The 25824-nt window shown below is 43.4% G+C and overlaps 1 protein-coding gene across 5 annotated transcripts in view; it reads right to left on the reverse strand.

Moving 5' to 3' along the window:
- The window catches only part of RBPJ (recombination signal binding protein for immunoglobulin kappa J region), a 135328-nt gene that overhangs the window by 45244 nt on the left and 64260 nt on the right, over positions 1 to 25824 (reverse strand). For 2 of the 5 annotated variants that reach the window (XM_015862724.3, XM_085545609.1), the window contains exon 1: positions 9677 to 9711. The exons of 2 other annotated variants lie outside the window; for them this stretch is intronic. In XM_015862724.3, coding sequence (XP_015718210.1) covers positions 9677 to 9696 — 20 coding nt within the window. In that variant the 5' untranslated portion in view covers positions 9697 to 9711. Of the gene's footprint in view, positions 1 to 7449; positions 7777 to 9676; positions 9712 to 25824 lie in introns of those variants that run through there. One more of the 5 variants, XM_085545607.1, reaches the window with a different exon arrangement.

The following is a 25824-nucleotide window of genomic DNA, read 5'->3' on the forward strand; positions in this document are numbered from 1 at the left end:
TTTATCTAAAAAACATCTGTAGAAATTTACTGGATATGTCCAGCATTTTCTTATGCATCTTATTTCCACGCAGAAATTCAGCCTAGATTCAGTGAACACTCACACTGACTTCAGTTACCTTCCAACATCAGCTTTCAGCTACTGCTGCCTCAAAAGCTCCATGTAGATGCTGCAGCTTGTCAGAAAGAAATGTGATTTTACTCACAGCTCAAGGAATTAAAAGATAAATAAATAAAGAGTTGTCTTTAACTTCCTCGCAGCCTTGGGAATGGCTCTAAGAGCCTGGACTGTTCTTCATTTGCTACCATCTGAAGTATGACTTATCACTTCAAGTCAATTACCAGAAAAACTTTTCAATAAACCCTTCTTTAAACACTGTTTCGTAACTGTCCCTTTGTTTTGTCCATTAACTATTGTGAAACACAGGTATTCTGCCCACTGCAAATAAAAACACAGCACGTTCTGACGCTGGTTTTAACACAGCTCTCAGTATTCCCAGTGCTACTATCTCTGTGTGAGCACTGCAAGCAATCTGTTGTACTATCAAAACTGAACACTAACTTGGCCAACAGCTGTATTATTAAAACAGATATTTTAATAAGGTTTTATGCTTGAAGATTCCTATTTCTGATGTCCTTAGCAGTCAAAATATACTTCAGGATCTGGAGAACTCATTATCTCCTTTATCTATACAACATATTTACCTATTATACAGACAAATGAAGAGCCCCATGCTCAGCAGCCGAACAACGTTAGAAGTGATAGCAGCACTTGTAAGATCTCTCAAATACCTAAATTTCATGTCAATAGGATTCACCTGGTATCACCTGTGCAGACTGAAACAGCCTGTCACAATGCACTGTGTGCCACAAGCCTCCTTCAAAGAGGAAGCCTGGCCTTAATACTTCTTTTTATTAACTGCTCAGCAAAGTTAATTGCTGAGAGATTTGTAGCGCACGTGTAAATAAAACAAAAACGACATCAATCATGCAATATTAAGTAGAAGTTTGGAATGCAGGAAGGGAAAAAAAAAATCATCAGTAAAAACAACACTCCAGGACTCAATGCTAACACAGGAGTGTTGAACAGCCAAAGAAAAAAGTTTGGCCAGAAAAATACTTGGCCAGAAAAGACACGTCCAAAATAGTTTTTGCTATATACCCCCCCACTTCTGGAAGATATTATGTTCTGAAGGATTTTGCTAGTCGTCACTGTGTATCTACTACAAAACTAAGAGAGTGTGAAAAGAAACACACACATGCAGAAATACACCAGTCTTTCAATAAAACTTTTTCTTTCCTGACTTCTTACTACTGAAACCAGTGTTGGCTGGTTGAATGGGAAAGTAGTAAAGTATCCTGAATTTAAAAATAAATACTTATATAGAATGATTTCTTCTGTAGTACAAAGACGCGGCTCCAACACACTGCGGCACACACCACTTCACCTTTTTTCAGGCCTCGTTTATACTCTGATCATGCCCCATTCATCCCTTATGTCTCAGTTATCAAACAGCAGCACCTTTCTAATGCTTATACTAACATCCTTCACCAAAACATTTAATTACAAATACTTTGCCATGTTCTTTTCATCACGCAAACTAAATGCCTCAGGAAGCCTGACATCTTCCACCCATCTCACCCTGCAACACAGCTGCAGCAGGGACCGAAGGTACAGCACCGCCTGGTGAAACCCCACAAGCACTGACCAAAGCCCGGCCTCCAACCACATAGAGCAACAAGAGCCAGGCAGGAGACAGCAATTCTATTTTCACCTCTCCACCGACTCCCCGTCTGACCTTGGCAAGGCACTGTTTTTTTGAACTTGTTTTTTCATGTTCGGGACACGAAGGACTTCTACGCAGAAGGCGAGAACAACAACAACAAAACAATGGTGATCTCTAAGGTCCCTTCCAACTCGCACAAGACTGCAATACTGTGATACTACCAAGTTTGTTATTCTATAATGCCAGCCTTAGAACCCACCGATAAGCTCTGAGCAAGTGCCAGCCCCTCTCTGGTTGTCCAGACCTTCAGTCTGAAGGTCTCTTTCTGCTACTACACTGGTGAAAGCAGTAAACAATTAATGGAGACTCCTCTTACTGTATCAAAATCTGATGAAAGCTTACGTTCACTAATTGCTCTGCCGACCAAACAAGTTTAACCTTATTTTCTGCACCGGCCATTCCTAATCTATGGCTTGCAAAAGAAGCTCTGCCTGCAAGATTTACCGCTCATAGCCAAAATTAAATCACTGAGTTAAAAGAGGAGCTGCCAGGAAAAGAAAAGCAGGATGTTGCCTAGAGAGTATTTTTTACTCTTTTGCCAGACCGTGGTAACAGCACAATTAGGGACCAGTATTGTGCACCATTCGATTCCTTCTCTCAGGCCTCGAAAATTCTAAATTTCATGGCTGCCTGATCAAGTTTCCTTCTGATACCAGGCTTCCTGGTAATCTCCAAAGCACCACACATTGGAAATACGCCACCAGTATAAATGAGAAAAAGAAGTGCAGATTAAATATTCCACAGACTAAGCAATCTTATCACAAATACCAATAGAAAGATCATTTTCAGGCACATACAGAAATACGTCTACACTTCTCTGTACTCACAATGGAGAAATTAAAAATATTTGCGTAGCTACTCACATAACTATAAATAATGAGATTAACACTGCCTAGGACCCGCTGCAATACAACTCTTGAACCTCACTAGAAAAACTAAGTGAAGTAACAGGTGTAACCTCACACTGAGCAGTCACAAACGACCACTTGCCAACGCCACTTGTTGCCTTTTACCACAAAAGCCGTGGCTTTGGAGCACACTGATTAAATGTCACTTCATACAAGTTAGTCATACCATTATAACAGAAAGGAGAGAAGATTTATTTCTGTACAAACACCTGTCTTTGTGTTTTCCTAATGAACAGCTCAAATCATGAGATTACAACACTGTATGTTTATGGTGAAGTCCTGTGTTCTTTCTTTTCTTGGTGAAAGAGTTTATCACTGCAGATACACCATTTACACACTGACAAGCACAAAAACATGAGGGCGTGTATCACAATCAGGTTGTGATCACTCCAACTGAAGTGAATGAAGTATTTTTTCAGCACAGATTATTTTAAATGGCGTTCTATAAGGTGCCTCTGAGAAGCAGTCTGTGACATCCCAAAGAAATATGTAATGAAGGAGTTCCTTTAGGCTGGGTAGCACTTACTTCAGAAAACAGCAGCAACCACAAAATACAGGTAACTTGCAAATAGAGCACACCACAACCTAAGCAGAACCCCAGGAAATGAGATAATTTCAAACTCTGAATTTAGAGCTTACTTTTCCACAACTCCATGAGGACATCACGATATGGGAATTACTACTTCTACTACTAATTTTCAATTAAACTTAAGAGCTGTTTCACTTTCTGAGTTTTTTATTCTGGAAAGGAACGACCATAAGTTCAGCCTGGAGAAAAGAAGGCTGCGGGGTGACCTAATTGCAGCCTTTCAGTACATAAAGGGAGCCTATAAACAGGAGGGGAGTCAACTATTTGAAAGGGTAGATAACAGCAGCACAGGAGGAAATGGTTTTCAGTTGAAGGAGGGAAGATTTAGGTTGGATGTCAGGGGGAAGTTCTTCATCAAGAGAGTGGTGAGGTGCTGGAACAGGCTGCCCAGAGAGGTTGTGGATGCCCCAACCCTGGAGATGTTCAAGGCCAGGTTGGATGGGGCCCTGGGCAGCCTGGTCTGGTATTAAACGGGGAGGTAGGCGACCCTGTTCAGGGGGGATGGAGGATGGAGATTAATGATCCTTGAGGTTTCTTCCAACATGGGCCATTCTGTGATTCTGTGAAGCCCATGCTATTTCCTCATCTCATACAATCTTATTCACTAATTTCCGCAATTATGTTCAAGATGAATACGAAAAATGTGCAACACTAGATTATAAGCTTGTCACATAAAAAAGTTCAGTAATTCAATTTTACATCTATAATTGTAAGCTTAAAAAAAATAAAAATAAAATGCACTTAGAAGCACATCTCTACTAAATGTGCTCAGAAGGCAGTGATTCAGCACACTGAGCACCATACAGGTTAGTTAACAATGTGCTTGCAATTAACATCCACAGCATTTCAGGTGATGAGTACTGCGAATATAGAAAGCATGCCCCAAAACTTTTAAATCCTGATGATGATGCCACTTCTCCAAATGTGAAGCTAATACATGGAATAAACTACACTCTTGATTCACAATAGACACTCCCGTGTATTGTGCAATACATGATACTTGTTTGTGCTAAAGATGTATTTTGTAGATCTAAAATTACAATTTCTGTTTGATTTTATATAAAAACAGAACAAATGTAATACAGAGTAACTTTGTAATACACCTTAACTGTACCCTCTACAAACAATGACTTACAGACTATTAACCTGGTTTTGCAGGCCTCTACCCATGAAGGCGCTTGCAGGTCCTTCAGGAAGCCTTTCTAAGTCTCTGCTGCTGCAGACTACTGCAGTTTCTTGATGTATTCTTTTCAAATGTAGAAATTACTTCAGCTCATAATAATGATAAAAAAAAGTTAGAATTAATTGCTACTGCAAAGTAGAATTTAGCAACTCAGAAGGAAGGAAGGGTATCCTCTCCCACACACAACCCCCTGGCTCATTTATGTCATTCATGGCACAGAATCACAGCTTTCTCGCCGCAGAGAGATACTGGTAACCGATGCTGCCTTTTACATAGAAAATAAAAACAAGCAAAACCAAACCAAGCACATTTCCCAGATTATTTTTACAGAAATCTTTCAATGACAAATTATTTTTGAAGTTTCTTTGAGCTCCGTATCAACCATAGTTAAGAAACGACAAAGAGCAACTTCAAACAACAAGTAAACAAGGAAAGCAAATAAAATCCAAATCAAGATTCACAAAATTACTGCTACTGGAGCTGAGCCTCAAAAGACACATTTGAAAACGTGCTGCTCACAAACATTTCCCAGCACCCAGACATGCTACTTGATCATCATTTAAATGTTAGTCACACTAAACCATCTACCCACTTGGTTGCAAACCAGTTTTTCCTCAACAACCTTTAACACTCACCATGTGTATACACACACGGTATAATAGCCATAGCCAGGTTATTACTCAAATCTTACTAAGCACTACATTTGAACCTCCAGTGACAGTAAAAACTGTAGCCTGAAGATCCTATCCCTGAGATGTCCTTCTGCTGTCTAACCCAATTTCCCATCCTTGATCTCCACTGACGCCATTCTCAGTGAGAACACTTGCATCCAAACACGAAGTGCAATTCAGTTCCTCCTAGACCTGCCAATCAGCCATGAGTACCAGCAGTGCTTCTTTTCCAGAAGGGTTATTCCTGATTTCCTTGCCATCATTTCTCCTCATTCACCGCTTACCATTCTCATAGTCTTTTCTGTGCACCTTTCTGAAGAAGCATCCTCACTCACCTCTGCTATTTTACCAATTGTTTAATAGGTTTTGTCTTGCATTCCTTTCCATTCCTTTTCACTAAACCTGGTTACCAGGATTAACATGAAACTATTACCTTTCTGCTACCAAGTCAGAAACACACCTTCAACTTGATTTCTGCTGTGTTTCACCACGTTAACATCTCAGCTCCCACCTCCATTTTTCCATACGCACACCTTGCTATCAGCCTGGTCTCAGTACAGACTAAACACAGGTCTTTATATCTCTGCTTCAGCCTCCTTTCTACCACTGCAAGTCATTATCTTTCAGGACACTTAACTAAGCATCAGCTCTCAAAACAAAGTTCTCTGTAGGAGATAAAAATAGCAATCTTTGGGGATCCTGGCAATATCTACCATGCCATGATTGTAATAGCTTAGATTTTATCTCATGACCACAGCAACTGAAATCTGACCCTTACTCCATCCTTCAAAATCCAGTACTGACCCTATTCCATTCTTTATGAACATGCCTCTCTGAGCAGTTTTTGCCATCTAACATCAGATCACATAAGCTTTCCCTCCCAGTTCTTCAGCAGCATCTGCCCCGCTCTCTGCTCCAAGCCCCTTACTGGTCTATTTCCCCCTGCAATTTCTGATCACAAAATGCCAAACGTGCAGTTTTAATGAGCTGCCAGTGACATCTGCACCTCTCAACTCCTGTTCTGTTGCCCTCACAGCTGGGAGGGCTGTATATAAACACCTACAACAAAGCAGCACAATTTTCTTCCAAAAGCTTCCTACAATTTTTTTTCCATTCTTCCCATTAAAAACAAAGCAACCAGATGCCTGGCATGCCCAGACCACTACCACTGCACTCAAATTCATCCCATTGGTGCCAAACTCTCTCCTGTATCATCCCCAATCTGATTCATCTTCCCTTCCCCTGAAGCTGGGTCAGGAAACACCTCTTAACCACACAACTTTGCAGTGACTAAATCAGGCACACAACTTGGCCTGCTACTTTGAAAAGCGGTACTAAAACACTTTCCTACTTGATGGAGCCTCTGGTAAACATCACAGTGATAAGCTGCTTCTGCTGTTATCGGTTTTTTCAGGGCTTCTCCAAAAACTGTTTGAGAAACAATCCGAGTACAATCTTGCTTGCTGGTATTGCAAAGGTTTTCACTGCTAATCAAGTACGCAAAGTTATGTCTAGCATTTGCCACTTTTACCTACCCTTTCTAGATGCTTTTACTTATTTGTTGCTACAGGAATCCTTGCAGAGGCTTTAGGCAATGACTTCTTGTGTTACTGTCTCCTATTTTACAGACGGCCTTATCCCAAACTCAAGAGACACAGAAAAGACAACTCCACATTTTAAGCCATTTTAAAGTGACAGAAAAATAAATTCTTAAGGGCAGAAATGCTGCTATGCTTCTGTAGCACAGCAGTTTTCAAAGCAATACAAAGCAGTATCACTACTTAAAGTGTTTTGAACTCAAAATGCGCAACGCCAATTAAATAACATTTTTGTTAATTTATTGTCTTTAAATGATGAGTCGCCCCAAACCGTTCACAAATAAAATCAAAAATACCCGACAAAAGCCCAAAAGACAGTTCTCATATTGCAGTCACAAATTACCCACCTCATTTGAAATTACAGTACAAATACATTTCAGTTCAGTCTGCGATTCATGCTTCTGCACACCTTATTACATCAAGCTCTGATACAGGGCAATTTAGGTTCAGTCACATTGTACATACAAGTAATTTTGATCAAAACGTTCCTCGTGCCACAAGCAGAAGAATGCAACACACTGCAAATAATAAAACCATCATGGACCGACTCCCTCCAAAAATCACTACAGTAAATTCTTACTGCTCCATCCCGCGCTACAGAAACCACAATTCAGGCTCAGGCATCCAGCTTTTACAGGAAGAACTGTGTTTTTACACTCAGCCTACACTAGCTACAGAAAAGCCATATGCTTTATCTCAAGTTCAGGCACCCACCAGAACAGCAAGCCGCTCATTAAATTACGATGCAGTATTTGGGTACTATATTCCTCCTTCTTAATTTCAAGCACTTCTTTTTCCTGTTCAATAACAGCTTTTACAGAACAGTCTAGAAAGAAAACGTCTTTACAGATTACTGAAGAATCATCAAATTTCAGTGCTAATATAAACAAGCATCTTGGTACCAGAGCTGTAAGCCAAAAACAGTTCATACATGCAATCATTAATGCAATCTCGCTATAATAATCATTGCTCTTAATGTGCTTCTTTTTATCAGATCTGAAACTATTTACCGATAAGATGAGAACATTTGTTCAGAGAATCTCTTAACTTACAGCTTTCAAACTATAAGTTGGGGATTACAATCCACAAGCACACACAACTGCTTGCACTCCTGTTACAATGCTGGTATTCTTTCTCACTGTTCAAATCATTTGAACATTCATTTTTTAAGTAGTTTGTTATCCTCAACATTTTAATGTATGTCCAAGAAGGGTAAATGTAACATCACAAGCACAAGAACATGCCTGACAAACCTGGAAGAATCAACAAACAAAAGGAAACGGAGCCCAAGTATTCGGATGAGCCAACAAATATAAGTGTGGAAAAGCTTAATTGCTAAGTGGAGCACAGACTACGTCTGATAGCAAACTTTAAAAGCATTTATTTCATTCTTTCAACTCTAACCTCTAAAACAGCACACTCCGGGAATCATAACAAATAAGACCAGCTTCCCCATAGAACACTTAATTGGGAAAATGTGTATGAGCCGCAAGATGCCTTTATCAGGAGAAATCAAGCGAAAGCTACAATTTAGTTTTCAACAAACAAGAATGAGGAATTGGAAACACTGCCGCGGCCAAATAAAATATCAAAATACCATAATGCTACCTTCTTCACAAGAACAAAAGCACCAACCACCAGCTCCACCCCACCCCCAAGCAGGCTGTTGCTCTCTCTAACCACAGAGCCAATGCTGCAGACAATGTAATCCCCACAGGGAAGACAGAAGGTCAGGGACACACTGTGAAATCGTAAAATAAGATCCACGCTTCAGAAAGACGCAGCAGCGCTTTCGCCATTCAGGATTTTACTTGGAACAAGCAAGTGGAGCGTGGACACAGCCTGCTCCTCTCTGGACCGTCCCTTCCCTCAACACACAGAGGGAGGTTGAAAGTGTTCGGCGTAGCCCAACATTAAGGGCACAGAACGTAGAGCAAGCAGAAGTCTAGCTGTGGTAAGGGTGGCACAATGCTGCAGGTGAGACTCTGTGCTGTATGTCAGCAGTGGGGCTGTTATTATTCACCAGCTGTAGGTGGCTACGAGGGTGTCACTTATTACAGTGACACACCACAGCAGGCTAGCCATGATTAAGTATTACCAAGTGCGGTTGGAAGAGATGGCAACTATCATTCATTATGATCCACTGTGGCTTAGTGGGGTGGGAAAGCTACTGCCCTTCACTGCAACACCACACAGCACAAGTAGGAAAGCAACTAAGAAAGCTCCACAAAGCCCAAAGGGGAAACAGCACACGGTGGGGTGAACGAGGGAGCAAGGAGCCCTTCCCCACAGCCCGCCAGCTCCGCCGGGCCGGGAGCTCCGCAGCAGCGCCCAGCGAGGCCAGAGCCGGGAACCCTCAAGGGCTGCGGCAGGAGCTGGGGCAGAGACGGAGCCCAACGCTCAACTTGTCGCAGCCACGAGAGCCTTTGTCCGAGCGCTCCCGGCCAGGGCCGAGGGAACCCGGGGGTCCCCTCCCGCGACGGGGCGAGCCGGGCCGGCCGAGGAACAGTAACGGCCGTAGCAGCCGCGGTACCTCGCCCCGCGGGGAGCGAGCCCTCGAACGGGCGCTACCCCGGCCCGACGGGGACCAGCACCGACCCAGCGCGGGGTCCCGAGCGCTCCGGCAGCACCGGGCACAGCGGGAGCGAAGGGAACGCGGCCCGTCCTGCGGGCACCGCGCGCCGGGACCCAACGGGAGAGCCGACAGCCCGCAGCCGCTGCCCCGGCCCAGGGGGGGCCTTCTGCCCTGCGACCACCCGGGGGGACGCCAGCCCCCCGGGGTTTGCGCCTCAGGGCCCGCCCGCGGGCCGCCCGCAGACACGCTCCGACTCCCGCAGGGCGGCGACGGAGAGGCCGAGGGCCGGGATCCATGTGGCCGGCAGCCCGAAGGGCCCCGAAGCCGAGCGCTCCCGGCGCGGCGCCGCGAACCCCCCGCACTTACCCTGTCACAACAGGCGCCATCTTCCACAAACTCTCGCTAAAACTCCTACTCTCGCGAGAGCGTCCCCCTCCCCGCGCATGGAGCGCGCGTGCGCGAGCCCGTGAGACACGCGCGGGGCGGGGGGGGGGTTGTCGCGCCACGCCCACTCAGCGCCAGGGTGCTCCCTCAGACACAACACACCGGGCGTGGGAACCGCGCCGATCTCGCGAGAACACGGCGCGGCCAGACGGCGCGCAGAGCGGAGAGCGGGGAAATCTCGCGAGAGCTGAGCGGCGTGGGTGGGGCGGGGGATTCCCTCTGCCCGCTGGTACGTGTGGGTACGAGCTGAGTGTCCGCCGGCTGGGCGGGAAGCGCGGCCGGGCCCGCCCACATCGTGCTACGGGCTGCGCCGCCACATGGAGCGGGGCGGCTGGGCCTCGAGCTGAGCGTGCTGTGAGGAACCAGCACGGACGCTGGGCACAGAGCTGCTCACAGCGGCCATGCACTGCAGGGATAAGGGGTGATGCAAGGGCTGGGAAGGCGAGTGGTGCTCTCAGATAATAAAGCGCTCTGTGGAGTTCTGTGGGAGTTCTGTTGGTTACGTGATACGGGTCTTCTCTGCTCCAGTGTGAAACAGTTGGGCAGTGTGGGCTTCATGCTAAAGCTTACAGTGAAAAAAACACAACAGTGTCATTATTACCAATAGCACTGCCTGGCTGTGCAGGCTAAATACTCCATCACTCCTGTTTGTTTCATACCAAGCACACAAACCAGCTAGGAAATCCAAAAGGAAGTCCTGGTGTTTTCTACAACCAAAAACATAAACTACAATTTTGGTCCCTGCTTGCGCTGAGCAATACAGTGAGCTGCGTAATGACGTCTCAGCTGAGATACTGTAAGAGGAATGTATCTGTACAGAGAGGCCGGCCTGGCTGCTCAAGAGTCTTGACATAACAGGAGCCTGAATTGGTTCCATGTAACGCCATGACCATTGCAAGGTGGTTGTCTGTAAAAGGACTGCATGTGAACGTTAATCAAAGATTGTACCCTGTGCCTTCGTTCAAGCTCCTTATGCATTTAGTGTAACATATCTAACTTCAAAAGTTAGATAACGCTGCTGCTAACACTAATCCAGTGAGTGTCTCAGGTGGGTAAAATCGTGCTTTAAGAGGTTGCTTGGCCACAGAGTTTGCTGTAGTTGTATTCACTGCACAAACAGCTGTTGTCTGCTATCATTAAAACCACTCTTTCCATTCTGATTTCCCTCTCCTCGTTAGTTATCAAAGGACATTGGTTGGCTCCATGAAGGAGCCACGAAGGCACAGTTCTTGTCGAAAGCACGATACGATACATACTGGAAATCCTCCGTGTTGTTTGTGAAGAGCAACTAATAATCCCTTTAGAAATCTCTTCCTAACATCTTTTATTTTTTCCAAGGCTAAAGAATGATCTCAGTTCATGTCAGCTCCATTCCATTAAGAACGGTTCCTGGCCATGTGCCATGGCCTGTCTCTAGATGGTCATTTTCTGAGGCCCCTTTTTTAGTGTGTTTTAAATCAAAATGGGAAATCTAAAAATACTGCACACAATAACATGCCGTGTCCGGGCTCTTTTGATATCTTACAAAGAAGGGCATTCTGATTAATAATCAAATTAATTGGATTCTGGTGCAGACGTTTTATTTTGAAGAATTAATAACTGCAGTAATGCTCATCATTCTTTCCATTGCTGACAGTTACATTATAAAACAAATGTCCATTGAATTTATTTATTTTTTCCTTTCTTTTCAGTTATCTGCAGTGCAAAAGGCCAGTAATACTATTCGTGTCAGAAACAATAGCCTCAAGTATATTGAGATGGAAGGAAAGATAATAAAACCACAGAGGGTTTCTTAGGTGTTGTTCATGCATTGAATTTTACTCCTCATTGCTTAAAATTCTTATTTCACATAGTAGTGCGAGCGGTTTTTATTGACGTGAGTGCAAACTGAAAGCATCTCATGCCTCAGGGTCCTGGGCCCCGCTCACTTTCTGGTCTGTAATGAATCGTAAACACTTCCAGACCTGAGGCAGAGGGGCAAATGCAAAGACAAAGTTTTCACAATTAAAGTATTTGTACGTGCTATGCAATCAGCAGTTGAACCTTTCAATACGAGGTGATTTAAGCCCTGCTGAGGTCAGTGGGGTAGTTCTGAGCCAGGCACATGGCTTCAGAAATGGAGAAGCGTGGCTCAGAAGTGCCACTGAAGGATGGGATTCATAAGGCGTGGGGCCGCACTCTGTCAGCTGGGTGCCAGAACCACCAGCTGCCTTTAGAAACAGAAGGAAATCTCTTCTACTGGCATTCTGTAAACTGTGGGGCAAGGCTCCCTCCTGCTTTCTGGGCTCACTGGCACATACAGGTGTGTACAGAGCCTGGTTTATGGGTCTGTCTGCCTGCAGTCTGTCCACATGCCTGCAGCTCCATCTGGGAAGTCATGTGGTTCCCTCATCCTCGTGGCTATCATGAGGTTGAAGGAGCTGTCTGTTGGGCTGAACACAGCCTGGCTCTGGCCAGGCAGGATTGGGGAGCACTGGCTGCGAGCTGTAATAAAAAGGGCTTGAGATTGCAACAGCCTGCATGACCAGTCCAGGCCAAACTTTCTCCAGCTCAGCTGTAGCTCTGGGCTTCCCAGGCTCATCCCTTTGGTCCTGACACTCACAGCGCTGCCTGCCTGCCTGCTCATTTGGCCTCAGCTTCAAGTCTGGATGACCTGGAGAATGTTAGAAGACAACTGATCTGCACCCATGCCTGTAGAAGCGCTCTGTGTCTCTGAACATCTGTTGCATGTTTAGGACAGTGAGTCCCCTTTCCCACCTGAATCTCGCTTCTGAGAAAAAGTAACTCATAGCACAGCTTGTAAAATCCAAGCTATTTATAAAATATAGTGACCTTAAAAAACATCGTAGGTAGTAGAATCACACACTTATCTGAATCTTCGGTTCAGTGTAAGTAACAGGTTTCTCTAGATGCTGCAGTTTATATCTGGTGATGGAAATCACACATTCTAGTAGTACATACTATGATATAACTCTTCTGGAATTTTATAAGCACAGGATGTACAATGTGGTTTAACCGCGTGTCTAGGAAAGAAAATAAACAGGCAGTTGCCCACAGAGCATATCTTACATCTGAGCTTCTGTGCATATTCCAGCTAAAGTTATTTCCTTAACTTCTGGCTGGACAACTAGATGTCAGAAGTGGCTCTGTTGCTCAAAATGGAAGATACTTTTCAGCGTAGCTCTGAGGTTTTGTTACGCTGTCCTGAGATGATAAGGGTAAAGGATACTTAGCGATTTTAAACAAGAGTGTTGCTGAATAGTTTTCACTTGTGTCTCATAATCTCAGTAGCACAAAGAAAAGTCTGAACATGTAACTTTATGCCATTTAGGGTGTAAGTGTGCCTTAGCGCAGTGTATCCCAAAAGCCACAAGCAGGCTTGTGCTTCACTGCAGAGTGCCTTGCAAGCAAGCGCAGCATAGAGCTTTTTTAGAATCTAAAGTCAAGATGCAAGAAGTGAGAATAACAAACAATAGGAAGGAAGAGGGGGGGGAAAGATGAGGTTAACAGTAATAACATCATGTGGTTATGTAGGTTAACAGTGTGAACAGCTTGATGACTGACTTCTGTACCCTTTTATTTTTGAATACTTTACTAAAACACTCTGTTAAGACACATTTTGTATTGAACTTTGCTCCTCACCCTATCCTTTCAGTTATTTTCCATTAGATTATGTTTTTCTCTCTTTGCACTCTGCATATCCGTACTCCTCAGGCTCTTCAAAGAAACAGCCATCCATCTCTGAACCTCCCCTGTGTAGTGCTCCTCTCCATTGCTGCACACATGGAGTGCCCAGCCCAGAGATTTCGTGGCACCTGCTGATCCTCCCTCAGTGGGACTCCCTGGAGTGGTGCCTGGTGCCCTCAGCCTCCTGCTGTCAATGTGCCCTGCACAGACCTGCTGCAAGTCTACTGCAGTGAATCCTTGAGCCAGAGAGCAGCACCTGCCTGCCGTCCAGTGACCTCCAGCTCTTGTATCCACAACCCCAAACACGGGGCCACACCTTGGTGCCGCTGGGGCCTTGTGCCACAGGTAGCGTGTGTACCCACCGAACCAGTTCTTGGATTAAACTGCAGTGCACAGGATTACAGGATTATTGAAATGGAGTATGGCAGGATCAGCTGTAAAAAATCTCTCTGTTCTTCCAAGACATCCGGGAAAACATGCTGCTCCTTTTTCTCTATGGCCATTTAATATTTCAGTAGAGTGCAACAAAGCTGAATTAATTGCATCCCACTGAAATAGAGAGGACGGGGAAGACTGAATTTGTCAGTTAGACTATCAATTATTACAGATAAAGGAAAAAGGAAGATTTGTAGATTATGATACAGCTCCAGATGTTTTATCCATTTTATTTGTATGTAAATACAAATTGAGTTTGCAATGTTATGGCTTTGAACCAGTGTGAAAACAGATATCTTTGTGCTGAAAAAGTACTTAACCAGAGGCACCATCTCATTTCTTTTGTTTTCATGACGTGTGTTGCTCTACGTCTGTGCTGGCAGAGACACTCACACTTCAACCTACAATTCAGTGTCTGGGTGGATTTTTTCAGATAGTCTGCTCCCTCTGAGAAAGCCCATTCTGACATACTTCATCTTTACCTGCAAGTCAAATGTGGTTTGGGGAAAGCCACCAAAGAATGAGAACTCATTTGACTCAACAAAACACGAAAGAAACTCAGGCTCTTGATTATATGTATTTTTCTCTTGTATTCAGTGCTTAAGGGCATTTCAGACTAACTATAAAAAGGTATAAAAAAAGAGCTCAGCAGCCTACTCTAAAAGAAAACCACAAACTGCACATAACCCCTTGATAAAATTACCACTGAAAACCTATTTGAAATTATAATCCAGCCCATTTTACTATAAACTAGGCAAGTCTAGGCCCCAGACATAGCCACGTGCTGTGCAGAATGGGAAAAAACTTAGACAGAAATCCTTAACCTGTAATTCTCAACACAAACATGAGCACACACATTTTCCTTGTAATGACTAGAGAAAATGACTAGAGAATTGACTAGAGAAATGACTAAGAAATTGATTGTTTGACAGAGAGCATAAAGCTAGTTCCACTGTTTTGTTTAGGCCTTATGCTAGTCCTGGATGAAGAAGTTAAACTGATTTTGCATGTTCAGTGGCTTACAGAGGTTGTAAGTGACCTCAATCGCCAGGGCAGATTCAGGCTGGACATTAGGAAATATTACTTCTTGGAAAGGGTAGTCAGGCACTGGAATGCACTGCCAGGGAGGTGGTGGAGTCACCAACCATGGGAGTGTTCAAGAAACGTTTGGATGTTGTATTGAGGGATATGATTTAACTGGGAAGTATTGGTGATGGTTGGACTGGATGACCTTCTAGGTCTTTTCCAACCTTGATAATTCTGTGATTCTGTGATTCAAGCCATTAAGATAACACCTGGGTTTTTTAGGCTGCTCCTTTATTTAAAACATTGAGGAAGTTATATATTCCTGAAACACGGGATTTTTTTTAAGTATTCTAAACACGTGGTCAAAGAACACGTAATCTTAAAAACCACTCATCTTACAATGCTGCCATCTCGATGTCTGTTTGGGTTATTTATTTACCTATTTTCAAGAACAGTCACAGATTTTAGTAGCTGTGGGCTTTATCTAACTTTCATACCACTCTCCCTCGGAATATCAGTTAGAGCCTCTGTTGTGCTGTAGCCCCTTTTCCAAAATCCTCATCACATCTCTCTCCCAAAGAAAGGCCAGTTCTGGTAGCACTTAATGAAAATAAATTCCACACAAATTACCTGAGAATATTTCATTGCTCAGATCCAGGAGGGATGACACTTTGGAATAAAATAACCATTTGATTTTTTTCCCTTGTAGTGGATTACAAGTGACCTTTTAATGCTAAAGTTCATTAGTGCCTGGATATCATATTGATGAGCTTTGCATAAATGAATAGATGAACAGATAAAGCATAACCAAGGTAATGAGCTTATAGCTGTTACGGAGGTAACTGGAGATATGTCATTGATGCTAATTAAAGAATTTATGTATAATTTGATTTACTGTCAGTCTTGATTCAGAAGTCACTATCACTGTCACTTCTTTGATCACAACCAATGGTGTTTCATTATTCATGTTGTAGACAGCTGTATCTATTTCTAGAAATCCCAGTAGCCAACCATTCTTATTACGTATGGCTTCGTCATCAGTTTGTTTTTCTGCTCATTACTGGCACTGACCTTGCCAAGAGCTAAGCACATGCATAATTTTATTCATGCGATTAGACTAACTAAAGCTAGTGGGGTTATTCAAGAAAGCAAAGCTACTTCTGCTGAAATGTTTGCCATTTGGAGCAGTTTGACTAGAAACAGAATTGAGAAACTGGAAGGAATTTAAACTCAACAAGAATTTTCATTAAATGTCACATAAAGAGAAATTCAATGATTATTCCTTGATCCAAGCTTGACAGGTAATAAGTGATGGCTGCCATTGTTTCCGAGCAGTTTTCCAGGTACTTAGCTTTTAAGATAATAGCTACAGATTCCCACAGAAGGGTTCTCACTTCTGAGTTTCCTTCATCTTGAATGCCTTCTATCCGTGTATTCCTCTTTCCCAGTTTTGACATGTGAAAAAGGTGTTTTCTACTTAATTTGTCAGGCACAGCACAGTTTGTCAGTTAACGTGAAGGTGGTTTCACGTGGGAGGTAAACAAGAATTTTCTAACATTCATTTCCCTTCAGAAAAGACTAGCTTGCCCAATTTGGAGCTGCTTCCAGCACACTTTAGCAGATCTTTTAGGATGACATTTCTAATGAGAGATAATGAGAAATACAAATTCTGGCCAGCAGCCCAGCAAAGAAGGCTGACTGTAAGTGGAGAGCTATGGCACAACACTGCAAACCAGGAAAACCCAGAACAGGTTTTGCTCACACGGGACAAGGAGGATTACCCTGAATTAAGCAAAGTAAAAGTGCTCGTTGTTTTAGAGAACTGGCCTGACAGCTAGGACATGGGCTGGTAGGTTTAGTAGGTGTGTGAAACCAAGAGATGCCTATTTCAGTAGAGAGTAGGGGAAAAAAATCCGACAAAGTTTTATGGAAAAATAAATCCATTTCCTTACCAGTACTTCTGTCACATCATAGAATACCTTGGGTTGGAAGAGGCCTTAAAGATCATCTAGTTACAACACCTCCAGAGATGGGGCATCCACAGCTTCTCTGGGCAACCTGTTCCAGTGCCACACCATCATCTGAGTGAAAAACTTACTCGTAACTTACATCTCCCATGTTTTAGTTTAAACCGTTCTACCATGTCCTATCACTATCAGATGTTGCAAAATGCCATCCTCACTTAGGATTACTTTTATGTCATGTCATAGAATCACAGAATCCTTAGAGTTGGAAGGGACCTTTAAAAGTCATCTAGTCCAACTCCCCTGCAAAGAACAGGGACATCTACAGTAGACAGCCCAGGCTGCTCAGAGCCCAGTCCAGCCCAGCTATGAATGTCTCCAGGGATAGGAGACTGTCCTACCTTTGTACTTCATTTCAGGAACTGTGAGGCTGCCTGTCTGTGACCTGCCTGCTGAAAGCCTCACAAAAGCATTATAGCAGCCAGAAATACTGCGTTTAGAGAGCAGATGTGTTTCAGCCCCTTTCTCTGATAGCTATCTTGGCTTGGGCTGAGAGAGGAGTGGCAGGGAGCAGTTACTCTACCTCCGCTCACTACCCCAAGGAAATTCCCTACTGGATCATCAGGACAGTTTTATGGCCATTGGTACCAGAGACCAAATGTACAGTGAGTGATTAACTTCAATTTTGAATAAGCTGTTATTTGTCATTTTTTAATCTCTGGTGAGATATTGTGTATACAATAAATTATAAAAAATCTGGCCTCTCACTTGTAAAAACAAATACCAACTGTCCTGCTATCATTGTGGAGCAATAAATCTCCCCAGCCTTGGAAAAATACATCACTTGTGGACTTTCACCCACTTTATACCTTCTTTGCAAAACAAATGCTTATTTTGATTCCTCATCCGTACAAATGATGACCAAAAAAGCCTGAATAAAGCTCTAGTAGTGCCTATTTGTGGTCCAAAAGTTGAATAACTTAGTGAAGACACTGCCTTCCTTGGGCTTTTTCTGGGTAGAGGTTAAGAAAACAGAGAATCCACCACTACCAAATCCAGTGCTGGGGGTGGTGGATATTATTAACTCCTTTATTTATTTATTTATTTATTTCTCTAGGAAAGCCACTGAACTATGCCCCAGTGCACATGATTTTATGAACGTTAGAAAGAGCCATGTGGTGTTCATATAGTGTTTAATCTTGATGAAGTCTCAGCGCCCAAGGTTTTATGATTAATGGCAGAGGAGGAACATTCGAGTGACAGTTAGGGCTCTGCCAGTTTGTACTGTATATACAGCTGTTGCTGCACAGGGGAGGGAAATGTAGGGTCTGGCTGTCTGTTCCAAACAAAAAGAAATGGCACATGCTATTACTTCCAGATCATTGCAGTCCCTGCACCACCATCTGCTGGGGGTCAGAGCAGTTGTCCGGGTCGGCGTCAGTCATGCACAAACTCAATGCCTTCCACTGAGCTGCGCCCAGCAGTACATATTTACAAGAACAATAAAGCGAACCTGCTCCCCGGACACAGGCACCACAATGCTCCGTCACATTTCCAACCAAGGGGCACAACGAAAGTTGATATGCATTACAAAAGGGGTTCTCAGAGATCACAGCTTTGTGATTTCAGGCCGTAACACAAACTGAAGAAGGGAAGAAAAACTGTCGCCAATAAGCTCAAACCTGGGGATCACTGTGTTTGTAATTGGCATAGCATCTCTAAAAGGGTGCCTGGCTTTCCACATTTCCCCTCTTCCTATTTACAAAGTCCTACATAAAGGACAGTTAAATGGGGAAAGCTTTGACAATAAATGCTAAGCACTTTGATATATTATTCTGTAGAGGCAGCCAGATGATCACTTCCATCAAGCCCAACTTGCCTCTGTCTGCGTCTTATTACCAGACCATGCCAAGCGCTGGGGCGAGGGGCAGAGAGCCCTGAGCTGAAGTAAGACAAGCAGTTCCTGGAAACAGGACTGGCACAGCAGTGTCAGTGTGATGTTGAAACTGAGTGAGCAGTTTTACCATCTCTCTCTTCAGCCCAAAGAACTAGTGAGTAATTCGTTTCTTCCGCTAAGAATGGCTGCTTCAACAGTAACAGTGTGACAACCCCATGCAAGGGTGTGGGGCACAGCCAGCCCTTCATAGTGCTTTCCTGAACCTATGACTGAATGCTGACAGGAGACCTTTGGTTCATGCAATTGGAAGTGGGTCTGCTTCCTGTGCACTAGGGCACAGTGCAGAGGCGTAGAGGTAAAGCACAACTTCTCTCTTCAATTTAGGCTAGCTTGCTGCTGGACTAAGTCCTGTGTTCTTGCATTTTATCCAAGGGGAAGCAGTGCAGCAATGGAGCTCAGAGCAAAGACATCAGCACTGCTTGTGACAAACCCAGCTGAGCTTGTTCTTAGCATCCGTACTGCTAAAGCAGGCAACAGTGCCAACACAGGGTAAGAGAAGTGGGCAGCAGCCCTGGAAAGCTGTGAAGAGAGCAGGTGGAGCTGGACCCAGAGCATTTTTAAGCAAGGCTTGCTGCCAAATAACTTCAAACCATGCTGTACAAGCAAAATCACACTAAGGACTGCTGTGCTCTCTGCCTCACATAGCTGCAGTGTCTGTCACAGCACTACCACATACATAATATTTGACATTTCATCTGATAATTAGTGGTTTTGGCATGAGCAAACCCAATCTTGTTAGGTCCTATCCTCAGTTGTTTTCATATTTTACAAAGCTCCACTCTGGGTGTTTTTGCATCAAGCCTCTCGAGTCCATGTAGCATTTTGACAGCATCTTGGATGCACACTTTGCCTGAAACATAACACGGAGCAGGAGACCTCCAGGTAGCTGCACCTACACACTTTCAAACTCCACCTCCTCAGCCTTCCTGGCACCAGGACACCTCGCTGCCAGAGCAGCAGAGCTGGTTCTGGAGCCTGCAAGGAATGTGGAACAGCACTGCTGTGCTCCTTTGCAAGATGTCATGGAGCTCAGCTGCGTATTTGTACTTGCAGGGCACTTACTTACAGCTGAACTGCTCTGGTTCATACTGCAATGAAGCAGTCTTTCAGTGCCAAAGAACCAAAGGAGGGGTTATTTCTAATGATCTAGTGCCACAGCCCGGGACTAAAGCAATAAGATGCAGAACAGCAGTCAATGTATATTTTAGGTGTCACAGTGGATGCAAATTGTAAATGACTTTATGACTGTAGTAGTTTTGGAGAGAGATTCTCTGAACAGGTCTTTTAACCTGTAGAAAATGGATATAAATCTGCCCTAAATGTGTAGGGACTGAAAGTCAATAAAGTCCCATCAGTAATCCAAGAGAAATATCTTTTTTCTCTGTGCCTGGTCCACAATAGACTGCTGCATGGTGGAAGTTAATGCCTTTCAGCTCTTGCTCGCACCTCTGTTGGCAGCTTTATTCCAGCATTCACTGTCTATGTTAGCACAGGCAGTAGCCTGGGTTTCTCAGCCTGCAAGTCATCCTTCTGGACAGAGGTCAAACACATCCTTCAGACAATCCTGGAGTAATTTAGAACTGGTTTTGTGTATTCTGCACATAAATAAGGGACTTCAGCATTCAGAAGATATCTCACAACTCCTGTGTTTAGTAGCAAATGAAAAACGCAAGAACAGATACATTCTGGCCTACTGAAATACTGTTTTTCTTATAAAAACAAAGCTTTTACCAAATGAACAATTGAACAATTAAACTGGTACTCTTATGGCATGTTCCTGCTAAACCACGCTCTTTGATGAAGCTGCTGCAATACTCCTCCCTCCGGCATATTGTGGCATATTTAAAAAGAAATGGTGCTCTGGATGAACCCTATTCTCAACTTCTACTTCATAAATCTGTCACTGTGTGAACAAGAGTGCTCAGCTAATTTCTCTTAATTTCTTAGATGAAAGGAACTAATGTAATGCCTGATCCTGTGGGTACCCTGTTCGACATTACAGCTTAAGAGTCAAATGCTGAAATCACACAGCATCCATTAGGTGCACTGGAAACTTTTTTGTTTAGATACTTAGGAAATGAGCTGTTGGGAAAATCTTGGCTAAAATAACAGTGGGGATTTTATGCTTTTAAAAAAATATTATTGTTCACATTGCCTCTCTCATATATTACCTCATCAGCATCAGCCTTCATCCCTCAGGCTGTAGATAGTGTTTTTATAGAGACTGCTTCTGTGAGTTACCAGACTGCAGGGCAATACAACCTCAGTCTGGATCAGGAGCAATGATATGTCTGTTGAGTTGGCCAGAACACAAAATGGAGTGTTTATGCCGGCTGTATTCTTTATGCTGTCTCAGTGACAGCTATGGGAGAAATGGTGATATTAGATCCAACCTGAATTGCACAGGTGCAATGCATTGCATTTTTGAACAAATATAATCCAGTATCGCAATCTGTACCAGCTGAGCATATTGCACCAGGGGGTGGTGACATCTTTGGTCTGGGATTAACTGCTGTGACTTTGGCTTTACTGCCTTGTGGAGCCTTGGCCTGACTTTTTTACCCCAAAACCTCTTAGATACTGTTTCTTACATACCTGTCTTGAACTCATTTATAAATTTAATAACTTATCTTCTTCCACATCTTTTCACCAAATTGCTTCCGCATCACTGTCTGCAAGAAGTTTCTAATGCCTAATGGCTAGATAAATGGCCATTAGGAAATAATGGATTCATTAAATGTAATTATGTATCTTTATGAAGCAATAGTTTAGTGATTTGCAGCAAGCCTGGGAGATATATCTGATTATTGTGGACTTATGGTGCTTTTGTCCTCCAGCCCTTCTCACTGCCTACTCTACCCACTTCCAGCATTTTATTTCAGCCCCTTGAATTACCCTGATTGCAAAGTGAGCAATAATTCCAAAGCACAGAATACAGGGAATTCCCCAAACATATTGAACACGTTTAAAATTTCAGAAGGGAGAAAAAAATTTATTCAAAGCTTTTAACATTTAAATATATCTCCCTCCATTGTTTATAGTTATAGAGAAGATTACTGAAAGGGTTGCCTCCTTTTAATCAACTTAGTAAACTTTTGTTTTGCCATTTATGTTGATTACAAAAGAAGTAGACACTGTTACATTTCCTTTGCACCTTTTAAGCCACTGTTAATGGCCATGTACGCCCACATAGAGCTTCAGAGCTCTTCCTGCTCATCCGCTGCTTAAACAGGGCTGGAAAAGTAGCACAACAGAAAAACGTTGTCTTAAGGGTCCTGTAGCTCGAGTAGTGAACTGGAAAGAGATGCGGCAGAGAGAAATTGTAGATGGAATAAAGGGGGGGTGAAGGGGGAATGGGGATGGAAAGGCAAAGGGAGTGATTGTTTGCTTCAATAAACAGAGAGGGATAGCTGAGCAGGCAGCATGGAATTGCTCCCGATCTCTGTTCTGGCACTTGTGGATCTTTTGAAAACAGGCCAGAAGGACATGCTGAATTTGTTGCTCCCATGTGCCAGCCTTTTCTGCAGCAGCGAGAGAAACCAATCAGTGCTGCTTCTAAAGCAGCTGGAGACTGAGAGAACTGCGGTCCCCCGCTGCCTGGCAGGCTGCAGCACAGGGTCTTCTCGCTTTCCAGCCACTACAGAGGCTCCATTGACAAAATGTGTGCTGCATTTGAAGGAGCACAATGTGACGATGAAAGAACCTTAGAGAGACAAAACAAGGAAGTGGGGGAAAAGAGGGGAGGAGGGAGAATTAAATGGGAATGTGGGAGCAAGCTAAAGGCAGGGGGACAGAATCAAAAGGAGAATGTGCTAATCTGCAAAAGAGGTGGTAAAAAATAAATCACAGTCGTCACATTCAACACCTCCTGACATGCTTTGTCAAAGCAGATCGTTGAGATAACAAGAACTGAGAAAACAAATACTTCGCTAATGTTCACTCTCACTGCCTTTCCAGGATACAGGCAGGCTTGGTTTTGTTCCCCAATTTCACAAGTCATAGAATCATAGAATGGCCTGGGTTGAAAAGGACCCAAATGATCATCTGGTTTCAACCCCTGTGGGGCATCCACAACCTCCCTTAGGCAACCTGTTCCGCTGTGTCACTGCCCTGTGTGCAAAAGGCTTCCTCCAAGTCCACAGCGGATCTGTACAGGCACTGCAAACAGGAGAGCTCACATTCTCATCCTTAGTTTCAAAGAAAAGGAGGAAGAGTTCTGATCTCTGCAAGCCAGGAGCTTGTGTGTATAACTGATGCCCAAAATAACAAACTCAGAATGAGAACAAATGCTACTCGAAACAAAGCCATTTCTCTTCTCCTTTGTACTTCCTTAAATCAGCAAACAGAAGGTATGGCAGAGTAAAAGCTGGGGTACTGCTGACAGCTGAAATCACCATGATGTGTGTGCCTGGCTGTGCTGTGGGGCATCTGAGAGGGGCACCCAAGAGCTCATAGGATGTGTCTGCAGTACTGTTTTTGCAGTCTCCCAACTAGTCTGTTTCTCCAAAGGAAATCTGATTTGAGCATGACCCATGGCATCTATACAACTCCCAGCTTTCAGATCAGTGATCAAGTCTTTCTCTGTACAAATGGTACAGAGAATGGGATGAAAATGACTTTTTTGGCGAAGCTTTTACTAGTAAGTTACAGTGTGTCATAGTTTAGTAAGAACCTCCGGGTTCTTTAGCAGTTGTAAAATTAGACCACTACCATATGTCTATCCTCAGAAATCCCCCATTGCATACTAGTTTAAGAATGACGCAGTGTTTACTGCGTTATTTCATCAGCTCAGTTTATGTATAGTAGATCATCTTTTTGAATTTAGCATTTCAGGATTTTTCTAACTGAACTGTATGTTTAAAGCAAAGATATCTTGTTTCAGATGGAAAACCTTAGCTATACCTTCTGTGTTGTAAGGGGATGTGATAGCAGTGGCTGCAGAACTATCAGCACAATAAACAAACATATAAACATAACTCTCAAAATCCTGTGCAAAAGCCTATTTTGTAATTGTCTGGATTTGTTTTTTCTTCTGTGTATGTCTCATAGGCTTGCTATGTCTACGTTAATGAGTGATTCATCATAACAGAAATAGATCACCATATTGAAGTAGTCTGTGCTAAGAATTAGCACGTTCAGTACAAGTCCATCGAGGGTTTGAACTTCAGGCTGCCTTTGACTTGATCCCTTACACTGACTGTTCTCACCGTGTGAGTGGTTTAAAGCTCTCCAAAGGCCCACATGGTGGTTTGGACTCTTACATCTTGTTGAAGTTTGGAGTTCATTCTCTGTGCACTGGGCATTGCTGCTGGCCTGGCTTCCCCTGGAAAGAAGCTGAGCTGCTGTGTACCAAAGCTGCTCTCTGAACTGAACAAATGCACTACAAATGGGGACGATGAGGGTTTTCTTAGAAAACCACACGACTGCTCCAAACTAAAACATTAATGTATGTAAAACCACACATATTTTTTGTGACTTTGGGAAGGTACTTATTATTTTTCTAATTAACCCAATAATTTTGCACAGTAATTCTTGTATACCTGTTTGTATGATTTTTCTAGCCAACAACCTTGAGTAAGTTCTCTGTGTTTAATTCTGCAAAGACCAACAACAGCTACATTGAATCTCTATGTAAGCAGAGGGATCCTTATATATATACCTCACATACAACTTAACAAGCATAAGCAATGTGATAAATTGTTTTCCAAGCTGCATGATGAGATAACTGCAATGAAAGTTAAGAAACAGCTATTCCAAATCTTCTAAAAAGAGAAAGGGATAGGTTTGCCAAATCAGGAAAAGAGGCATATTGTATTGCCTGTGATCAAAGGCCGCCCTGCTTTAGGCAGGACTTGATGAGAACACAAAGCTTGAAAAAAAAAAAGACTGGAATCATGTAAGGTACATTTAAAGCAATGTGCTTGAAAGCTCATTCACTCAAATACTGGGTATTAAAATAAGTCAGTTCATTCTGTCTTCTCAACTGAAAAATAACCACTGACAGATCTGGTCACTTAAAACAGCAATTTGTCCTCATGTTTGAGGTGGGCATTGCTAGAACTCCATCTCAGCTTCTATTAATAGACAGCATCTACATTTACACCACCGAGTATACTCCCATCTGCCTTCCTGCCTCCAAGGTTGCTTTGCTGACTGCAAAAGGGAACACCAGCATTTAAAATCATGGGCACTGGGGGTATTTCAGGCAAATGCACTCAGCTGCCATGGAGGTGTCTGAGCTCACCAGGAGCTGCATGATTTTGACCTGGAGGCTCTTTTAGGACCTGTGGGTTTGTTTTGCATTTCCTGAGCCGCATTTGTCAGTCTGCTGCTAACTGCTGTCCAAGCCCAGCTGATACTGGCTTTAGCACAGCCACACCTGGGCTCACAAAGGGCTGGGTTTGGTATAAGTGACAGCAGCAGGAAAGATTCCGTCCTCTCTAACAGGCAGAAGAAGGAATGACTGCCATCCACTCCATGTACTGGAATTTCCCTGTCCCCAGACCAGAGGCAAAATTTGGCTGGAGAGATGATAGATGTTGCTTCCTAGGGAGCAGAACATTGTTAGGCAGCTGTGGCTCCAAACTCCCAGCAGACCTCACACTAATTAAAACCTGCTTCTGGCATGTTATTTTGCGCTTTGCCTTGAAATGTCATTGTGGCTTAGGAAACTTACAGACAGCCATACTCATCTTCTGTCCAAGTCCAAGAGGACTCAAGCTTAAATTTTCCATCTCAAATACTTCCTCAGTACTCCTTCTCTCCCTTTCTCATTCTGGTCCTGGGAAAACGAAAGTATCTTTGTTTATTGATTAGAAGAAATTATTGTAAAGTTCGCCACTTGATTTTTGCTGTACTAGAAGTTTCCTAACAGCCAGACACTACTGACAGCTTCAGATTTGGTTTCATTCTGGACTAGAAGCAACCAGATTTTGGCCATTGAGTAGTTTCTGATTTTCTTCCTTTCTAAAGTATCTTCCCTTCCACCTCTGTCCTGAAAC

Source organism: Coturnix japonica, chromosome 4, assembly GCF_054131305.1.
Source record: "Coturnix japonica strain WE chromosome 4, WE-NBRP24, whole genome shotgun sequence".
NCBI classification, from domain to species: Eukaryota; Metazoa; Chordata; class Aves; order Galliformes; family Phasianidae; genus Coturnix; species Coturnix japonica.